The sequence below is a fragment of the Ascaphus truei genome, chromosome 5 (genome assembly GCF_040206685.1).
Source record: "Ascaphus truei isolate aAscTru1 chromosome 5, aAscTru1.hap1, whole genome shotgun sequence".
Taxonomy (NCBI): Eukaryota; Metazoa; Chordata; class Amphibia; order Anura; family Ascaphidae; genus Ascaphus; species Ascaphus truei.
This window is the reverse complement of record NC_134487.1, coordinates 232,533,509-232,553,563: the sequence shown is the minus strand read 5'-3', so window position 1 is coordinate 232,553,563 and position 20,055 is coordinate 232,533,509. Positions and strand designations below refer to the sequence as shown.

At 44.8% G+C, this 20,055-nt stretch overlaps 1 protein-coding gene across 5 annotated transcripts in view; it reads left to right on the top strand.

Moving 5' to 3' along the window:
* The window catches only part of OGDH (oxoglutarate dehydrogenase), a 75,924-nt gene that overhangs the window by 16,710 nt on the left and 39,159 nt on the right, over positions 1-20,055 (top strand). For 2 of the 5 annotated variants that reach the window (XM_075601710.1, XM_075601712.1), the window contains exons 2-4: positions 2,768-3,023; positions 10,554-10,742; positions 12,256-12,358. In XM_075601710.1, coding sequence (XP_075457825.1) covers positions 2,802-3,023; positions 10,554-10,742; positions 12,256-12,358 — 514 coding nt within the window. In that variant the 5' untranslated portion in view covers positions 2,768-2,801. Of the gene's footprint in view, positions 1-1,958; positions 1,980-2,767; positions 3,024-10,553; positions 10,743-11,916; positions 12,011-12,255; positions 12,359-20,055 lie in introns of those variants that run through there. The other 3 variants (XM_075601713.1, XM_075601714.1, XM_075601715.1) reach the window with 3 other exon arrangements.

The window sequence follows — 20,055 nt, the reverse complement described above, 5'->3', positions numbered from 1 at the left end:
ACTTTGGTTAAGCGGTGCAGTTTGCTTCTGTAAAATTCAGCTCCCTGTACTCTGCTGCAAATACACTAGATTTCTAGTTCCCAGCAAAGTTTGTCCCCCACCCCCCTGCGATGCTTCTTGAGAGCAGCAGTCCGCTCTGATTGTCATTTATTCAGCATATACTTGGATATCCTCTTGCTCTTCCAAAGCGGTTTTTTAGTATGAGTATCTGATGGTCCATTCAGGAGTTATAAGGGCTTGATATATGAAGTGTGCCGGGGGGTTAAAATGCAGCTTGAGCCCAGTGCAGTGTTAAAGGTTACCATGTACCCACAAGCGGCGTGATTTTATTATTTTTTTTAATTATTATTTTTTTTTTACCCCACCGTAGCTTTTTTTTTTTTGTGTGTGCTGGTTATACCCGCACCAGCTTCATGTTGTATAGCCTGCAATCACCCTCGCACTGATGAGACCAAAAAGGTCGAAACCCAGTCAATCATATTCCAGGACTACATTGCCCCACAATGCTGTGCAAGAACTGAATTAAATAACCCGGAGCAAGCGATCGATTACAGGAGAACGGATCGATCTGCAGCTTAGCTAATCAGTTGTCAGTATGCAGATTGTATTGATGCACATAATGAATGGGGGGAAAAAAAAAATATATATATATTTTTTAAACGGCAGCTTGAACTGCAGCTTCTGGGGGAGATTGCTGCTGCAGCTAATTTGGGACTACATCACCAGCAGGTAACTGGGGCCCAGCGAAGGAAGGGTTTATCCTTGCGGTACTTAGAAGTCTTTGTAGTGGGGGAAGCATCACGAGACATGTCTTGCAGAAATCAGGCTGACATCCGCTGTTATGAGTAGGATAGCCGAGTCTGCACTTTGCCTGCCATACACCGTGCAGGGTTGTTGTGGTTTTTTTGGGGGGGGGGGGGGGTTTAAGCCCGTTCAGATATTTTAAAAGATCTCTAACCCCATCCCTGCCAGAAGGGGCTGAAACGCATTGCCATGTCCCGCTAACCAATTAGTTTTCTCGGCTTCCTTAAAGCGGCAATCCCACGCCAGAAGCCTATACAAGTTTAACTCCTATAATGTTAGTAATAATAACTTTATTTCATATAGCACTTTTCTCCCAATGGGACTTGAAGCACTTCACAATTACAATATAGTGCGCGTTACGCAGCACATTGAAATTTTACACACTGTCCCTGCCCAGATCAGTTTACAATCTGTTTTTTGGTGCCTGAGGCACAGGGAGATAAAGTGACTTGTCCAAGGTCACAAGGAGCTGACACTGGGAATTGAACCACATTCCCCCGATTCAAACTCTGTCGTTGTCATCCGAGTCAGTGTCTTTACTCACTGAGCCACAACTTCAGTATCTCTCCCCCTCAGCGTGTCCTGTCTGGTTAAAATAAATAAATGTATTTTTTAGTTTTAAAAACAACATGTTTTTCTGCATCTCTAGCTGCTGGTGCTACCATGGTAACTTTTTTACGCTGCACTGAGCCCTGGGGAGAGCTCCATTTTAACCTCCCGGACACTCAATATTTCAACCGCTGATATCGCCTCAGATTTATTTAAAAAAAACTAACGTTGGAATGGCAAGAAGAGATTTATTCAACCGTCTGACTTCAAAATTTTTTTTTGTTTTCTTGAACTGAGCACTGTTTTATTATGATTGCATTCTTTGTGTGTGTTTTTATTATTCCTTTGTTGAGTATATCAGGTTGTGTGGTTCTTGGATTGTTATTGTGACGTGCCGATCTAGCCAGGCCGCCCTCGCACTGCCCAGGAATGTTCCCCTGAATGATTTCTGCATTTTTGTTATCTCCCAGTAAACACTGCAGCTTTTAGTCAGCAGGGGTGTGACTGCTTCCTGCTTCTTTTCGCTGACTCTCCCTGTATGTTCTGTACTCTTTAAGTTTGAGAACATTAACCCTATGCTGCCAGCACACAGCAGTACTACAGGACCCTATGGAAACGCTGAGATTGTGAGGCATGCCTGAGTATCCTGAAGTGTATGGGGGCGGTGGACAGGAAACGATGAAGCCTGATACATCTGTATATAGATTTGTGTGTGTGTATAGGGCACACATACACATATAGGTGTGTGTGTGTGTGTGTGTGTGTGTGGCACTCCCACGACTTGCCTGTGTGCTTGATACCAGGAGATAACAGCAAAGAGCAATAGGACGGCACGCAAAGGACGTGTACCAACATTTCGTTCCTGTCCAGGGCCTTTCTCAGTCTTAGAAATGTCCTGGACAGGACTGAAAGGTTGATGCAATAAACTTTGCTTCTGGACAAGTCCTGTGAGTGCTGTCCTATGGGAGAAGGGGGAGATGGGGGTGTATATAATATATTTGAACTTTTGAAGGTGTGGTCCCGTCTAGTGTTTTAATTGTATTGTTTTTTTCTTATGTATGAAGCAGGGGGTCTCTGGACCTGAAGCACGTTATTTTCAGCTCCGGGGCCCCCCTGCTTCTCGAGATACCTGCATCCGCAGTTGCGGTGGGTAGCATCCCTGGCTGTGATAAGAATATGGCAGCTTAAATCTTCTGCGGCACTGAGCCAGTGGGAAGGCTTCAAATTGTCCCGCGGGATGTGGGAGACTTAAACCTCCATGAAGGCAGCACCGTTCGAGTACTGCAAGAAGAAGTGGTACCCGGAGCTAAAATTAACGCGGTTCAGTTCCAGAGACCCCTGCTTCCCACCTAAAACATGGAATGCTTTAAGTGAAGTCTCCCCTCCTCTCTGACTCTCTCTCGCTCTCTTTCAGGTGCTGATAGCGACGCTCCTACAGAGACGCAACAATGTTTCACTTAAGGACTTGTGCTGCTAAACTGAGGCCATTGACAGCCTCCCAGACTATAAAATCCCTCTCACACAGCAGGGCCGCGGCCCCCAGGACGTTTCACCCAGTCAGGTGCCTTAGTACACCTGTGGCCTCCGAGCCCTTCCTTAGCGGGACTAGCTCTAACTACGTAGAGGAAATGTATTATGCCTGGCTAGACAACCCCAAGAGCGTCCACAAGGTAAGGAGAACCAATTCCACTCCCTGCATGCCAGCGCATGGACGGATACGGGCTCAGGTAGGTGCAGGCCACTGGCACCGCATGCCCAAGACGACGGAACCGCTGCTTTCTTTGCTGTCAAGTCTCGGAGGAACAGACTTCAGAGATGCCCCGATGAACCCAGGAGACGAACCTGCTTGTGTGTGTGTAGAGAGATATATCTCGCTGGAGAGAGCTTTTCTGCCAGTGTATGCACTGGGTGCGAACTTGCGTGGGAAAAGGATACCATGTGTTTCCACCGTTGTGATGCATGGGTGCCAGCCATCCAGAGGGCTGCGCTCTAAGAAGCTCAAGGAATACTACTAATGGCTGGAATCTTATTGGTCCAGGGATCCACCCTACACTAAGGGGAGTGGATGTCATAGCTCTGCTCATTTAAAGGGCTGCAACTTCTGTGTATTTTATTGTTCACAATACTCTACAGGAGTAGGGTGACTGTTCTCAGCTCACTGATTTATTTTTATTTTTTTAAACTGTATTTTATTCCTTAAACGGGAGCACAAAACCTAAATTAACATCGCTGCTAATCCCCTCTCACTTTGCCGACATTTAAAGCCCTCAAAGATCCATATTTTTGTTTCTGACGAGTTTCTTTGTAGCATGCATAGAAAACGGCTCTGTGCTGCCTTCCGGAGTGGAGAAAGTGGGAAGAAGTGGCTGAGGTTGCCACGGGGACACTCTACTACTCAGGCTGTGTAGTCTTTTTAAAAAAAAAAAAAAAAATAGAAATTCAATGTTAAAATCAAAACCAGCTAGAAATACAACTAAAATAAGGATGGTAACATGCTTTAAAGGGTGTCAAATCGTATTGGGGAGGGGGTAGGGTCAAGGGGGCGGGGATCCCCAGCTTGCCTTGTGAGTTATAGATCTGTGTTTCTCTATTCCCTAAGTATGTATGGAGTAATATAAAGCAAATAGAGAAAGGGTTTGAGTACCTCGTTCCAAACACTGTTATAGTAGAGGAGTCGTATGGAAGTTGTGTGCTACCAGGGAAATAGACAAAATGTCAGAAAAAAGTGGTTCGTAACTGGAGGGTTCTTGCCACTTGCAGAAATCCCTAATATAGTGGTGCACAACAGATCATGGTCTGTTGGCACCACTATATTAGGGATTTCTGCAAGTGGCAAGTACCCTCCAGATATGAACCACTTTTTTTCTGACGTAATATAAAGCAACACACAGGAAGGGAAAGGCCCTTATTTAAACTGTCAATCCCTCCTAGGGCCACAATGAACCAATGTCAGTGACTTGCTTAATAATAGAGAGCAGGAGCTCTCACAGGTAATCCTTGAATCTGCCATGGGTGCTCAATCATTCATAACAGGAGAGGATCACACTGGATACGCAAATAGAGAGGCACTGCACTAAACTTATGCCCCCAAAAAAGTTATTCAGGTTTCATGAGCGATCTCATTAAACTTTGTAATACTTTTTTTTTTTTTTTTGCATAAGGCCAGTGGAGTGTCGCTCTATTTGTGTATCCAGTTAAATGCTTCAGAAATAAAATCCAAGGATTAATTTTTTTTTTTTTTTTTTTTAATGACAAAAATCAGACTTTTTCCCAAGTATGCTCCCTTTATTATCTGAAGTCCGTTTGTGTAAACGTGGGGAGCTGAGACTGGGGAGGGGTTTGCTTTCCTCTGGCTGCTCCCTTCTGTGTGATTTCGTTGTGTGTTAAATGGGAGTTTGCACAAACAGGCAAAGCCCCCTCTCTTCTCGCCTTTTAATTTGGCTCTGAAAGGGACAGGGGGCGCTAGAGGTTGAGTAAACATTTTTGACAAGTGTCTCAGCCGCCCCTTCAGAGGCCCAAATCTTTGCTGTTAGTCTGGTTACATGTGCATAATAAGGATAATTACATTGGTCTGTTTTTAAAGTGCTGTGTTGGTTGGGATCTCCGTGTAGTTGGAGCGGTGACATGTAACCTGCTGTAATATACATCCTTCTTGGCCAAAAACAAAGTGAATAATACATTCCTGCTCTCTGATTTGGTTTACATTCCGGGCAATCATCGCACCGGAATGGCCAGATATTGAACTAATCAGAGAGTTGGATTTCATTATTCCCTTTGCTTTGAGGACAAGAAGCAAAACTGATTTGGGGGGGAAGGGTGAAGGGTAACAGGGGGCTGTGTGGTATGGGGAGGGGGGAAGCGGACAGCAGCTGTTTGTTTGTGTAGGGGCCTGTTTGCGGAGGGAGGGTGGGGACAGCGGCCGTTTTATTTATTTAAGTAATAATCCCTGAAGAACAGGGCATTACTGGCCAATAATGCCCTGGCTGGAAGAGTTGAAGGCCCGAGGCGAAGCCGAGGGACTTTAACCCAGCCAGGGCATTATTGGCCAGTAATGCCCTGTTCTTCAGGGATTATTACTATTATAGGCTAAATGTAGGCCTTTTTAAAAAAAAATCATAAAAAAATATACATTTTTGTAGTCATTGATTTTTATCAGTGTATATACTTGTGTAGGAAAAGGTAGTAAAGTAGAAGATGAGAGGGCTGAGGGGCGGGAGAGAGAGAGGTTTAGGGGGGGAAGAGAGGTGTAGGGGGGAGAGAGGTGAAGGGGGGGGGAAGAGAGGTGAGGGGGAGGAAAAAGTTGAGGGGGGGAGGAAAGAGGTGAGGGGGGGAATGGAGGGGGAGAGGTGGGTGGAGGGGTGGGGTGTGGAAGAGAAGTGGGGAGAGTGTGATATTAACTACAACTAAATAAAAAGAAATACAAATTACCTTACAGTAGCACAGGCAATAGATGTGGTGAGAAATATTACTTTGTTGCAAGCAACAAAGTTACTGTTGGGACACACTAGCAGCTGTGAGAGAGAGGGGGAGAGAGGCTGCTTGTGCTGCATGTTCAGTGTGATCCATGAGGAGAACAGGGCTGCTGCAGTTAAGATTTAAACTTGCCGGTTTCTTTCTCCTGCTTCTCTGCTTTGAGGTGAGTTGGCAAGTTGTCAAAAATTCCGGGCATTACTGAATGAATAATGCCCGGAATTCTGACCAATCAGAGAGCAGGGATTTCAGTAATGCCCGGAATTTTTTTACTGCTTTAGCCTATAATTATTTATAAAATGTTTTACCGGGAAGTAATACATTGAGAGTTGCCTCTTCTTTTCAAGTATGTCCTGGGCTTAGAGTTATTATGATAAATAATCCATGGTTACAAATACATAGCATTCCGTTTAGGGGGGGATAGCGAGCTGTTTGTGTAGGGGTGGAGGACAGCGAGCGTTGTGTAGGGGGGGACAACTGGACGTTTGTGGGGTGAGGGGGAGACAGATGATGCCTGAGCAGGTTGTTACTTAAATATACTGTGATTTGTTCTGCTCTTGTAAACAAACAGTATTACTATTCCCCTCTCAGTGCTATGATATGTTTCTCCAGGGTCGCAGTGATTATGTGGGAAGCAGAGACGGCTTTTATTAAAGTCACTTCACCTCCTAGTACCTCAGGCACCAAGAATTAGATTGTAAGCTCACCAGCCCAGTGTTTCTTTTCCCTTATGTCTGGTTTCACACTTACATTTGCTGTGCTCCCTGTGTTAACTGAACATGGCAAGGACTCGAGATACGCAATGTTCCCGTACAGTCGGCACGTTGCACTTTTCCTCATCACCAAAAGAGAGGGTAAAGCTAATAAAAACTCCCCCAAAAATGTGGTTACTGCAGGGACATTAAAACAGAAATCCACGCTGCTAGATATTTGTATATTTTTTCCCTAACCTGGATTTGGGGGGTCCCCCGGTGTCCAGGTATGTCACTGTTCCTGCATCTCCGGCATCGGGCAGCATCTCTGCCTCCTGGACACAAAATGGCTGCAGTGTCCTTACTGTCTCCAGTAGCCCGATATGTGTGCAGCTTCCTATTGGTGACCCCGCAGGAATGTTTGTAGCATTTTCTCGTGTGACAAGTCACGCGCACACATAAAAAACCCCACTACAAATCTGTAAGGGGGTCACCGGACATCAGGGCACTGTTGATGAGTTCTGGGAGAACCCCTTGATTCCAGGAAGTATGGAAAACAAATAATTCTGGCAGGATTGCTGCGTTAAATGTTTTTGGGTGGTGGGGAGGAGGGGGCGTAAAAATCCTTTCTTTAAAATATGGTGTCGATCTGCTGTATTTAACCTACCTTCTTAACCTGCCACTGCCATTAGTTCACCTAGGTCAAGGGTGGTGGCCCACTCCAGTCCTGAAGGGCCACCAAGAGGTCAGGTTTTCAGGATATCCCTGCTTCAGCACAGGTGATTAAGCCACCTGTGCTGAAGCAGGGATATCCTTGATACCGGAGCGGTTGGTGGCCCTTGAGGATGGGAGTTGGCCACTCCTGATCTAGATCCGAGGAGGCACTGTCTCTTTAAAGCATGCACAGTGGAGCTGCTTTTTTATTTTGGCACGTTTCCCGCTTTGCTGTAGTTAGAATCTCTCTGCAGACTGGTTCTTGTTGGAATAAACACGTCATGTCTGCACTTTGGCCCTCGGCCCAGTGTGTCTGCCGCAGGGGAAGCCGGTCTCCTAGCTCCTTCCTGCAGGCAGAACCGACCCAGACAGAACCGACTATATTCCTGTGCGATTCAGTAGGACCTGTAGATATGTGCCCAGACACGCCTCTCTCATTGCACACATTAAACCCGGCTGTCACGTTTGTTCTCTTTGATCCAGGGGGGGTGGGGGGAACAGCCATTGGAGAAGATGTTAAATTGCTGAGTGCTTATGCCATTCGGCAGTCCTATTAAATGATGGGGAGTAGGGCAGCCACGCTTATAACCCTTCTGCTGCCAGCTCCTCTATACCAACTGTCTCTTAACCTCTGCTGTGCTGGAGCGACCCTGTTGACATTTGGTCTGCATTTGGTTATAGGGCTTTGCCGTCCCACCCTGGCAGTGAAAGGGTTGAGCGATGAAGCACTGATTACAATTACAAGCCCCTATAAACATCCTGCTGCCTGACCCAAAAACTCCTACCCCCTCCCTGCTGCCTCGTGACTTATTGAGCTGCTTAAAATAGCCAGGACTCCAATAGGTGGGGGGTGAGAACGTAGCGGGGAATTTACCCTTTAACGGAGCCCTGCTGTCCTCTGACATGGTTTACACATCGTGTTTTACCCAGCGTGCTGTTAAAGGGTCAGAGATATAAGGGAATGAATCATATTTGTTCTTGTATAGTGCTGACCATTGACATAGTGCTACAGTATTTTGCCAGTGCCCCTGCCCCATAGACCAGGGGTGCCCAAACTTTGGGTCGGGGGGGCATGAGATTTTTCAGGGGGGGGTGTGGGTGGTTGCAGAGGCCAATCGCTCTTCCCCAAGGCATTAAAAGTAAATGCTGGGGTTCGCGTGAGGCCTCTGTAACTTCACTTACCTTGTCTCCGGTGACGCGTCGCCAGGGCAACATGGCGTCAAATGACGCCACAGGCATGGTATTGTGGGGGTGCGAGCAGGGGGCAGTGCAGATGGGGGAAAGTTTGCACACCCGTAGACCTTACTATCTAATATGGGAACGCAGATAACCCTTGTAAACTCAGAACCCAAACCCACCACACCATAAATATTTGTGGCAAAAGGAGTGCCACTGGAATTGTGTATATATATAACAAAGGACAGAAAGTCTCAATGCTACATCTAATATGACAAACGATATAGTTAACAGCTTATCTGTTTTTCTTTCAAAGAAAAACAGTAGTATTTAACTATATAATTTGTCATATAGGATGTGGCACAGACGCTTTCTGTCTTTAGTCTAATTTGAGTGCCTGAGGCAAAGGGGGGATAAAATAACTTCCCCCAACGTCACAAGGAGAGTTGACACTGCGATTCGTACTGGATTCACCCACTTCAAAGGCTGTGGCATTACCACTGAGCTCTGTGTTAATGGATTACACGGGGACAAGTATAAGCTTTTGGAGGGTTTGTATTCTCTTCAGTGTCTTTTGGTGATTACTGTTTGACAAATCCCCAGGTAAAATTGGTCATTTTTCGCTCTGTCCCTTGTTTGCAATTACGAAGCTGCCATTAATCGAGCAGAAAAACAAGAGCCGCTGATATATGGTTCAATTCGATGCTTTTTCAAAACAGTCCAGCAGAGAGTGGGTTAAAGCAGCAGGTATTTGACGAAAGGCTGAATATGAGCAAAGTGCTATAAAAACACAGCACAGTACCACTGCTTTTTTGTGAGATTCTAACTGGGCTGTTTAGTTCTCATGCGCAGGGCGCCCCCCCCCCCCCCCCTGAGGAGTGACAGAAAACACGTGTTGGTGACACACTTTTTTTGTTTTTACCATTTTATTAATTTTGACAAAGTGGCAAACTAGTGTACTGAAAATGAACAAACCTCACAACTCATGGGGAGGGGGAAACAAAGCAAGAAAGCAAGATAATAATATAGAATAGTCACACTTTTTAAAGGAAAGATTAATAATAATGTATATTTATGTTTTTCGGGAACATAATTGTCCCTTAGAGCAGCAGTTTCTCTCAAACAACATATATATTTGACCCTTACCTAAGCTCTCCCATGGTCCCCTGTTGTCTGGGGATTGGCCTCTCTTCACCTCCCCGCACTTCTGGGGCAACCTGGTTCCCCAGATATTTATTTCTTTTTCTGCGTGCTGGTCTTGACACAAAAAAACTACAATCATTATTCCGGTGTTACCAATGGCTACAACGTCCACTACTGATGACATTGCTTCTTTTCTATTGGTCACTGAAGCCTGACCCAGTCGCCATTTTGTGTCTGGTTGGCACATATGGTCAGTTGCAGAGCTGGGGGCCACAGAAGAACTCTGGTAGACCTCCCTTGGTTCACGTAAAATATGTATTTACAAAAACCGAGCAGCGCTGAATGCTGCTTTTATCTAGTGTAAAGTATATAAAATGGGGTGTGTGTTTTTTTTTTTTTTTTTTAACATATGTCATACAATGTTTAAAGTTTCCCTCGTGACAAAATGCGTTGCATGGTTTTTATTGTTCTTATCTAATCTCTTGGCAATATTGGTTTTCGCTGGCAAATTGTTAATTTCCGTCACTTTTCTTTGTGCAAAGTAATTACCTTAGTCAAAGGGATAAAAGTGGAGACGCATGAATGATTTGCGTAGGACGTGGTACAAATAAAAGAAAACATGGCCTCCGAGGCAGTGAAGGGTTAATGTCCGGTAACATGGAGTGTCTTACTTGGGTACAGACTTCTAATATATTAGCTCACATATACCATATACCATGTAATGTATATCGTACATTTTAAATTTCAGAGATTACAGATATCACATGTCCAACAGGGGAAGCCTCACTGTCCATTATAAAGCAGTGACACCATCAGAGCTAACCTTGCTGCTTTCTCTAGGTCACAGTGAGGTCGTTTTCTTTTCTCTCCCTAATACTGCAACAAAATAAAAATCCTCCTATATAAACCCTTTGCGGGGGAAGGAGGATTTCATCTTTTAACGCTGTTGCCTTCACTTTGCGCGATCACAGGGTGTGATCTTCTGCTTTGTTCCCTCTCTCGTAGTCATGGGACATCTTCTTCCGAAACGCCAACGCCGGGGCGGCCCCCGGAACAGCCTACCAAAGCCCCCCGCCCCTGAGTACCAGCCTGTCCACCCTCACTCAAGCGCAGTCGTTGGTCCAGGCGCAGCCCAACATAGACAAGTTGGTGGAAGATCATCTCGCTGTGCAGTCTCTCATCCGGGCGTATCAGGTACGAGCCAAAAAGTAAACGCATCTCCCTCCTCACCACCCGCATCCAAAGAGGTGTGATCACTCCATGGTCCACAGCAGGGGATTAACCAAACCTTTCTCCATTCACTTCAAGCTACTAACGGCAGATTTGAGGATAAATGTCCAACATTTTGGAAGATATATATATATATATATATATATATATATATATATATATATATATTTCTGCAGCACTCACCAAGTTGATGTCAAAAAAGGTATTTATTCTCACCATGTGATGTAACGGAACACCGCAGTTTTGCTCAAATTGCGGTGTTCGGTTACTTCACATGGTGTGAATAAATACCTTTTTTGACAACATCATCTTGGTGAGTGCTGCAGATTTTTCTCTTTTCTATATTGTTTTGGACTGGTTTGGGATCCCAGTCTTTCTGCTGGCACCCCACATTTTATAGCCCGTATATACCATTTTTTGCTTTTGGAGTGCACCAGGCAGCATTATATATTTTTTATATATCTCCTTATGACATACCTGGCATGGGCACGCCCTAGGCCCTTATGACGTACCAAGTACGTGATGGGCATGTTCTCGTTTTTCTATGGGGTGATCGGGCTGATCACTCCAACGTAGCGACCCAGCCCGATCGAAACTTGTGAAACTCCCTCCCCTTCTGTTTCTGGCCTCCGGGCGCCAGTCATGTCGTGTGATTGCTCCTGACCCGGCAGTGCTGCACCATTCTGAATATTAAAGGGAAGTCCTTGCCATGAACAAAGTGTACTAATAACAGTGGCCTGTTTTACGAGTTTTGTTTTTGTCACCAAAACCTAGAAGTAATTTTAAATCCTGTTTTACTTCCCCCTCTACCCACATTCAGAGGCCCCCGATGATAAGAAAATTCTTAATGTCCAAAGGAGCCAAATTTTAAATTGCTTACAACGTGTTGTTTTTTCATTGACTGCAGCTTTAACCCATTAACCTCATCACTGACATTCAATTTGATTTGTAAATGGAACCGGGCTATTTTCCCCCCCCTTGCCTTCTGGCTGCGGGCTCTGCATGGTATACACGCACACAAGCGGCATTGCAAGTCCGGGACTGACCGTTCTCTGGGAACCCAGGCGATGACGACATGGCGGTCTGTGGGCGGTGGGGAGGGGACGTGCCATTAACCAGTCTGTGTCATTGCTTCCAGGTCAGGGGTCACCACATTGCAAAGCTTGACCCCCTCGGCATTAGTTGTGTTAATTTTGACGGGGCTCCGGTAACTATCGGTCCTCCGAACTTCGGTGAGAATTCGTCTGCCAACCTTGTTGTAACTTTTTCTTCTTTTTTTTTTCCTCTGCTTCTCCTCCCCTCCTTATCTCCCCCTGCCCCATTTTTTATTTTAATTTTATTTTTTGTGTGTCTGATTTTTCTTCCGTTTCTTCCTGGTGTCTACCTCCCTCCTCCTCTCTCATCCCCCCTCCCTCCTCTTCCCATCTCATGTACCCCTCTCCACCCACCTTCTTCCCCTGGAAATTCTCCACTCTAGATTCGTGGGCACCATGTTGCTCAGCTTGACCCCCTTGGCATTCTGGATGCAGATCTGGATTCCTGTGTGCCAGCTGATATAGTCACATCATCAGACAAACTCGGTGAGGGCTTATAGCTAGTGTGACCACGCTTCAGTACTCCCCTCACCCCCCATGTCTGTCTGCTCCCGATCGCTAAGGTATTAGAGAAGAGATCAGAACTAACAGCCGCTGTTCTTCATCACACCAGCAAACCAAAATATGCAGTACACAGGGCATCAGTCCCCTCTGCTTTAAGAGGTTCTGCCTCTGTGATTCTGTTAATCAAAGCTTAGATTGCACTAAGGTCACCCCCATTGATCATAATAATCACGCCCCATTAACTTGCCCTTAAAGGGTTTCCATCATTGTTCTTAATAATCATGCCCCCAAATTCCAATATAGTTACATAGTGGGGAAAAAAACATATATCCATCAAGATCAACTTTTGTTAAATTTAGATGACAGATACTTATCCTATATTTGTATTTACATTATATCCGTATATTGGTCCAGAGGAAGGAACAGGAAAAAAAAAAGTATAGGGCTCTGCAGTTCCCTGTGCTTAGTTGCAGGCTATAGTGCAATGGTAAAGGCATAGATTTTTGCTCTGCCATTCCCTGTGCTGGGAGTGACCCAGATTATCTGTCAGTGATACGAAAAATATAGATCTATAATATTTTTTTTAAGGATACGGGCAGTATACTTTTGTAAATACACTATTTTATTTTGTTTTCCAGACCTTCGTAAAAGTCCTAAAACATGCTCCGGCCCTATCCCTATCTAGCTCAATGGGAGAGGGGAGATTTGGCAGATGGATAGCTCTGCAGAATTGGGAAGGAAAGAGTCACTAATTGTTTAAAAAGCTGTAGGGGAAGCAACACATTGCTCTGCATGTTGTTCTGACACTGCAATGTGGATAGCACTGAAGAGGCTAACTGAAGTACAGTAAGAAAATAATCAGGCCCAATCCTTTAAGAAACCAGCTGTTAGTTTGATCTCTGCCAGTGCATTAACCCCTCTGGCTTTAAAAGGGGTTAATTCCAGCTGTCAGACTGCAAAGCTCCTGCACATGTTCACATTGCTAACCTAGTCTAGCGCTCCAAGTAACCAGCACTAACCGCATATTATGTTGTGCATGCAGCGTGTAAGGGCACGCATGGTCTGGGTTTGTCTGCGATGGGGGCGTTTCACTACATGGGGGCGTCAAGCGGATGCCATGTTTGTGCTGGATTTGGGGATAGAGCATGGTTTGTGTGCATGGCTACGTGTTGGAGATATCTTGGCAGTATTGCCATCATAAATGTAAAAAAAAAAAGTGACAGGTCAACAATGGTTAAGATGGCAATTAATACTGACAGTCAGTGATGTGTTGGGGGTAGCTGGTGACATGCAGTTTAAGATGTGGTAGCTTTAATGATGCGAATATGGAAAGAATAGCTGCCCGCTCCTTCACTACGAAGAACTGCCCCCATCATCACCCCCCGCCAGGATAGCTGCCCCCCTTTCTCACACCTCTGCCAGGATAGCTGCCCCCTCCTTCAATCCTCACACCCCTCCCAGGATAGCTGCCCCCCTCCACTCCTCACACCCCTCCCAGGATAGCTGCCCCCCCTCCACTCACACCCCTGCCTGGATTGCTGCCCCCCTCCTGCTTCACTCCTCACACCCCTGCCAGGATAGCTGCCCCCCTCCTGCTTCACTCCTCACATCCCTCCCAGGATAGCTGCCCCCGTTCCTTCACATCTCACACCCCTGCCAGGATAGCTGCCTCCTCGCACCCCTTGCCAGGGTAGCTGCTCCCTTCCTTCACTCCTCACACCCTCTGCTAGGATAGCTGCCCCCCTCCTGCTTCACTCACATCCCTCCCAGGACTGCTGCCCTCCTCCTCCCTGAGATGGTGGTCTTTGCCTTTGATTTATCCACTTCCTCTTATTTATTTATTTTATTTATTTATTTATAAAATATTTTACCAGGAAGTAATACATTGAGAGTTACCTCTCGTTTTCAAGTATGTCCTGGGCACAGAGTAAAACAAATAATACATGGTTACAAGTACAGTTACATAAATGAACAGGGTATACATTATATACAAAACATTGCGTTCACAGTCAAAGAGAATATATTTTATGAGCGTATGAAACAGTTACAGACCAGGTTAAAATGTGAGACAGCCTTAGATTTGAAAGAACTTAAACTGGTGGTGGATGTGAGAGTCTCTGGTAGGTTGTTCCAGTTTTGGGGTGCACGGAAGGAGAAGGAGGAACGTCCGGATACTTTGTTGAGACTTGGGACCATGAATAGTCTTTTGGAGTCTGATCTCAGGTGATAAGTGCTGCATGTGGTAGGGGTGAAGAGCTTGTTCAGGTAGCTGGGTAGCTTGCTCATGAAGAATTTAAAGGCAAGACAGGAAAGGTGAACTTTGCGCCTAGACTCTAGTGTTGACCAATCTAGTTCTTTGAGCATTTCACGGTGATGTGTGTTGTAGTTGCATTGGAGAACAAAACGACAAATTGAATTGTAGAGGGTGTCAAGTTTGCTAAGGTGGGTTTGAGGAGCCGAGCCATATACTATGTCTCCATAGTCAATAATTGGCATTAGCATCTGCTGTGCGATACGCTTTCTGACCAGGAGACTTAGGGAGGATTTGTTCCTGTAAAGTACCCCTAGTTTGGCATAGGTCTTGGTTGTCAGGGTATCAATGTGCATCCCGAATGTTAAGTGGGAGTCAAACCATAAGCCCAGGTATTTAAAACTAGTGACAGGTGTTAGGGTGGTGTTAGCGTTGGTTCTAATCAGGAGCTCAGTCACTGGAAGCTTTACAAATTTAGTCTTGGTCCCAAATACCATTGTTACAGTCTTGTCAGTGTTTAAAAACAGTTTGTTTTGGGAAATCCAGTTTTCGAGTCTCAAAAAGTCAGACTGAAGTATGTGTTGAAGGTCAGAGAGGCTATGGCTGTGTGCATATAGGATTGTGTCATCTGCATACATGTGTATTGAGGCTTCCTTACAAGCTGTGGGAAGATCATTAATGAACACTGAGAAGAGTAGGGGCCCCAGAACAGAGCCTTGCGGGACACCACAGGTGATATCCAGGGGGTTGGAGTTAGACAAAGACAAAAAATAAAAACCGGGCGCTTCTCAAAACTAGGTGAATATTAAATAATTAAATAATTATACAATATACGTGACAGTGATGTTCAATTAATAATGGATACACAAATTGTGTTTAGTGACCTTCACCAATGAGTGAAAAAATATATAGAAATATTAATGTGCAATACAATAATAAAAAAGCAGCTCTACACCCTTAAGGCGGACTGTCCAGGTCCAGATGATTCTTGTGCAGGTTTTCAAATTTGAGCAGAGCGCTGTGTGACTCGTGAATATGAAAAAGAAAATGAATATAATAGTGCAGATGGTACAACAATGATGGTCTGAATATAAATTTTCTCTGTAATAGTTGTACTCACAGATTGTAATATCAAATGTAGGCGTATCAGAGACCCTTCTCTCTCTGATGGGAGCCCTTTAATGGATACCCCTCAGAGTGGTGTCTTGATAAAGGAAGCTTGTGGTATAGATAGTCAATTATTCTCCCAGGGGTATATGAAAGTAAAAGAGAGAGCGCACAATAGAGTAGTATAGTCTAAATTGTATTAGCAGCAATCGGTAAATATATGTATAATACACTCACATTTTGACATATAATAATGTTCGAGGGAGAGGATAGCTGTGGATGGAGAACGCCGGTTTCTCCAGGAGCGGCGGAGCCCTTCCGCGTACGTCACGGATACCCTCGTCACTTCCTGTGTCGTCTTGGGTCAGGGCGGAAGAGGCTGCCTGGTGTATCCGTCTCCTGATGGTTTGCCAGCAGTTGTCTCCGATAATCTCCTCAGCACAATCACCGCCCACAGCGGATCGATTCTACGCGTTTCGCTGTGGCTTCTTCAGGAATCGAATTGGTTAACCCCATAGGTCCTCCCTTATATATATAGTCCATCATCGTTTCACAGAGGGCTAATCAGGGGGTCCTATCAGCTGATTGCAATTTACTGTCTGATTTACATATCGTGGATAATGGAGGTGTATGTCAGTTCTTTTAAACAGTACAAACAATATAAGGGATTCATACTCTCCAATACAATTAATACAATTCTATTACAACAAATAAAACAGTTATATTTTAATTAATTCATAATATATTAAAAATATTTAAAACAGAGAATGATGTAAAAAAGAATATATGAAAAGTTCAGTCCGCGCTCTGGCTCTTTAAACTTGGAGTGTTGGTCCCTCTCAGTTCTCTTGCTGCTTCTGTGTTTATGAGGTGTCTCCCCCACCTCCAAATGTGGTCTCCACCGGAACCCCGATGGTGATACCAATATCAGCAAAACAAGAAAAAACACAAAAGCGCACCAAGATGAGAGATAGATAATGTATTAGCAACAAATAATAAAATTAGTAACTTACATATAAAATTTCTTTAATAATCCCAGATTCTGGTGTCTATCACAGGAGTAGGGCATCACATAGGAAGTATGAAGGTTAATCTCAGTTCTGAGAGATCAGACCCGCGCGCTGGGGCTGTCTCTGTTCACTCTCCTGTCCTCCACGTGTGGTAGCGTGGTGCAGAGTGTAGCACACATGTGCAGGAACCGGGGCCTTCAATAGGTGTCCTTAGGATGCCTGTCCGTTTTTGATAGCATAGAAACGATCGGAAATAAGCAGGAACGGTACACTTGAGTGTGTACTGGTGGTGGGTAGTAAAACCGCCAGCCACAACAGTCGCGACGCGTTTCGTTTAACAAAGTAAACTTCTTCAGGCTATATGGACATATCGCCTGAAGAAGGCCTGAAGAAGTTTACTTTGTTAAACGAAACGCGTCGCGACTGTTGTGGCTGGCGGTTTTACTACCCACCACCAGTACACACTCAAGTGTACCGTTCCTGCTTATTTCCGATCGTTTCTATGCTATCAAAAACGGACAGGCATCCTAAGGACACCTATTGAAGGCCCCGGTTCCTGCACATGTGTGCTACACTCTGCACCACGCTACCACACGTGGAGGACAGGAGAGTGAACAGAGACAGCCCCAGCGCGCGGGTCTGATCTCTCAGAACTGAGATTACCCTTCATACTTCCTATGTGATGCCCTACTCCTGTGATAGACACCAGAATCGGGGATTATTAAAGAAATTTTATATGTAAGTTACTAATTTTATTATTTGTTGCTAATACATTATCTATCTCTCATCTTGGTGCGCTTTTGTGTTTTTTCTTGTTTTAAAAAAGAATATATAAAGGAATATATGAAAAATGTATTAAAAACGACGCAAGGAGTGACGGAGTTCTAAATAGGATGAGGAAGATAGGAGTTAGAGCCTGAGATGGACACATGTTGGGATCTTCCTGATAGGTGGGACTGAAACCAGTTTAAAGCATGTTTCCTTATTCCAGAGCTCTGGAGTTTGTTAAGCAGGATGGCATGATCAACTGTGTCAAAAGCCTTTGCAAAATCTAGGAATACTGCACCAGTGAGTTGTCCCCGTTCCATTCCACACTGGATTTCATTGCAAACTTTTAGCAGGGTAGTTTCGGTGGAGTGTTTGGGACGAAACCCAGATTGGAATTGGCTAGGGAAATTTGTCTTGGTATAGAAATCGCTTAATTGGGAGTGGACACATTTTTCCATGACTTTGGATAGAATTGGGAGAAGTGAGATTGGCCTGTAGTTTGAGACAGTGTTTGTGTCCCCACTTTTGAAGATTGGGACAACTCTGGCAGTTTTCCAGGTCTTAGGGATATGGCCTGCAGACTTCTTAATCCCTTCCCCGCCCCATCACCTCGGCCTCCATGCAGGGGATAGTGTGTTTCATTTATTTTAAGATGTCATTTAATTGAAAACGCAAATTTAAACTGAATACTCCCTATATATATTTTTCTCCCCCCATCATTTATGAAAAAGAGTTTGTATGTTTAATAAAACTGTTTATATATATATATATATATATATATATATATATATATATATATATATATATATATATAAATTTTTTTCTCCTGACAATAAAATATAAATAATGTAATGACCATAAATTTCTTAAAATCATTATTGTGAATATTGATGGCATTTGGGGTGGCCAGCTCAATCAGTGGCAGAGCCACCTGTGCTGAAGTAGAAAAGACTAAAGGACCTCAACAGAGAGATTTGATTGGAGGAGAGAAGGATTGAAACTTTCAAGAATTATTATGGTTTTGGCAAGAAAGAGAAAGCAGGAGGTCGCGCTCTGATGCTGGAGGCTCGGGCAATGTGAGGGAGTACCTCTTCGTGGAAAGTGTGGTGGATTGGTGGTATAGCTTCCCAACAGAGGGGGTAGGGGCTTAAAGCAGCAAGGGAGTTCAAAACTGCTTGGGATAGACACAGGGTTATCTTAAATATGAAAGAAATCAAAGCGTCTAATGGGGTCTGAGGTTCACAGTCAACAGGAGAATGGGAAGAGTGGAGAGTACACGTGTATATATTTTCACTTTGTATGTCAGCTTGTGGTGTGGGAACTGTTCTTTCAAGTTAAATGAGCAATCCAAGCCATTTTTTAATCTTATAGTTTTGCAGGGGGTCTCCTGGGCTGAACCCCATTTATTTCAGCTCCGGGCACTCCCTGCTACCAGAGATGCTTACCTCCGAAGGGGGTGCCTGTATCACAGCAAAGTGTAATCTCCCGCGTCACGCAGGCTAATAGGAAGTCACAACTTCTTATTGGCCCACAGGGCGCGAGAGCTTTGAAAAGCGGTCATTACGTGATGCCCGGTATCCGAGCCCGGGCGGCTACTGGCACCCCCTACACAGGTAAGTATCCCCGGAAGCAGGGGTTGCCGAGAGCTGAAACAGCCTATGACCACGTCCACGTGGTGGCTACACAAAACAATCCCGTGGCTGAGTTCCAGAAGACCTGTAACACTTGGCTGCATTTATGGATAATGTGGTCACACTTTCAGCATAGTCTTGAGGACAAAGTGAAGCATAGATGCTTGGGGGGGGGGGGGGGGTGGGAGGGTGTTCGCTTTCCTCTACCTCCCTGCAATGTAGGGGGCATTCTGAAGCCTGTCCTGAACCCCTCCTTCTCATCCCTTCACATTTTCATGCCCTCAGTGTATGTTTTTGTGAAGTGATGATTGTTTCCAGCAACTGGAGTTCATATCCCTGCACATCGTTTGCAGTGGTGTCTGGGTTTTTTTCCTGTGGTATTTTTAGTTTCAGTCCCACTGAGCCATAAAACCTTTCTTTTATTTATTTTCAGATTCTCTCTCTTTTTTTTTTCCCTTTCCTTTTGCTCCTTAAGTTACAGTATATTTAGGAGCCAGGTTATTCATTTCCAGAGAAATGTGGCTGCAATATATTACTGGCACTGGCGGGGTTACAAAGCCGATTTCATAGTATATGCTTGAGTGCTTTCGCTCTAATTTATGTTGCTGAGCAGGATTGCACCTTATACTGTAAATCCCCATTTCTGCCGTTTGGCACTTTATATTTAAAGACACCTTTTTGTCTCCACCATGCTATGCCCCTCCCTACCCTCTCTCTCCCCCCCCCCCCCCCATGAACTGAACTAATTCGAGGCTGGGTTGCCCACTCTTAATTGGTCAGAGCTTGAAAATTGAATTAAACGCCACTTTATCCTTGTATTTAAAACTGGGCAGCTTCGTGTGGCCAGTTGTGGTGGCCAGTGGCAAAGGTTTAGGTGGGCATCAATGGTGGCATCTCTTCCTAACGATTCCA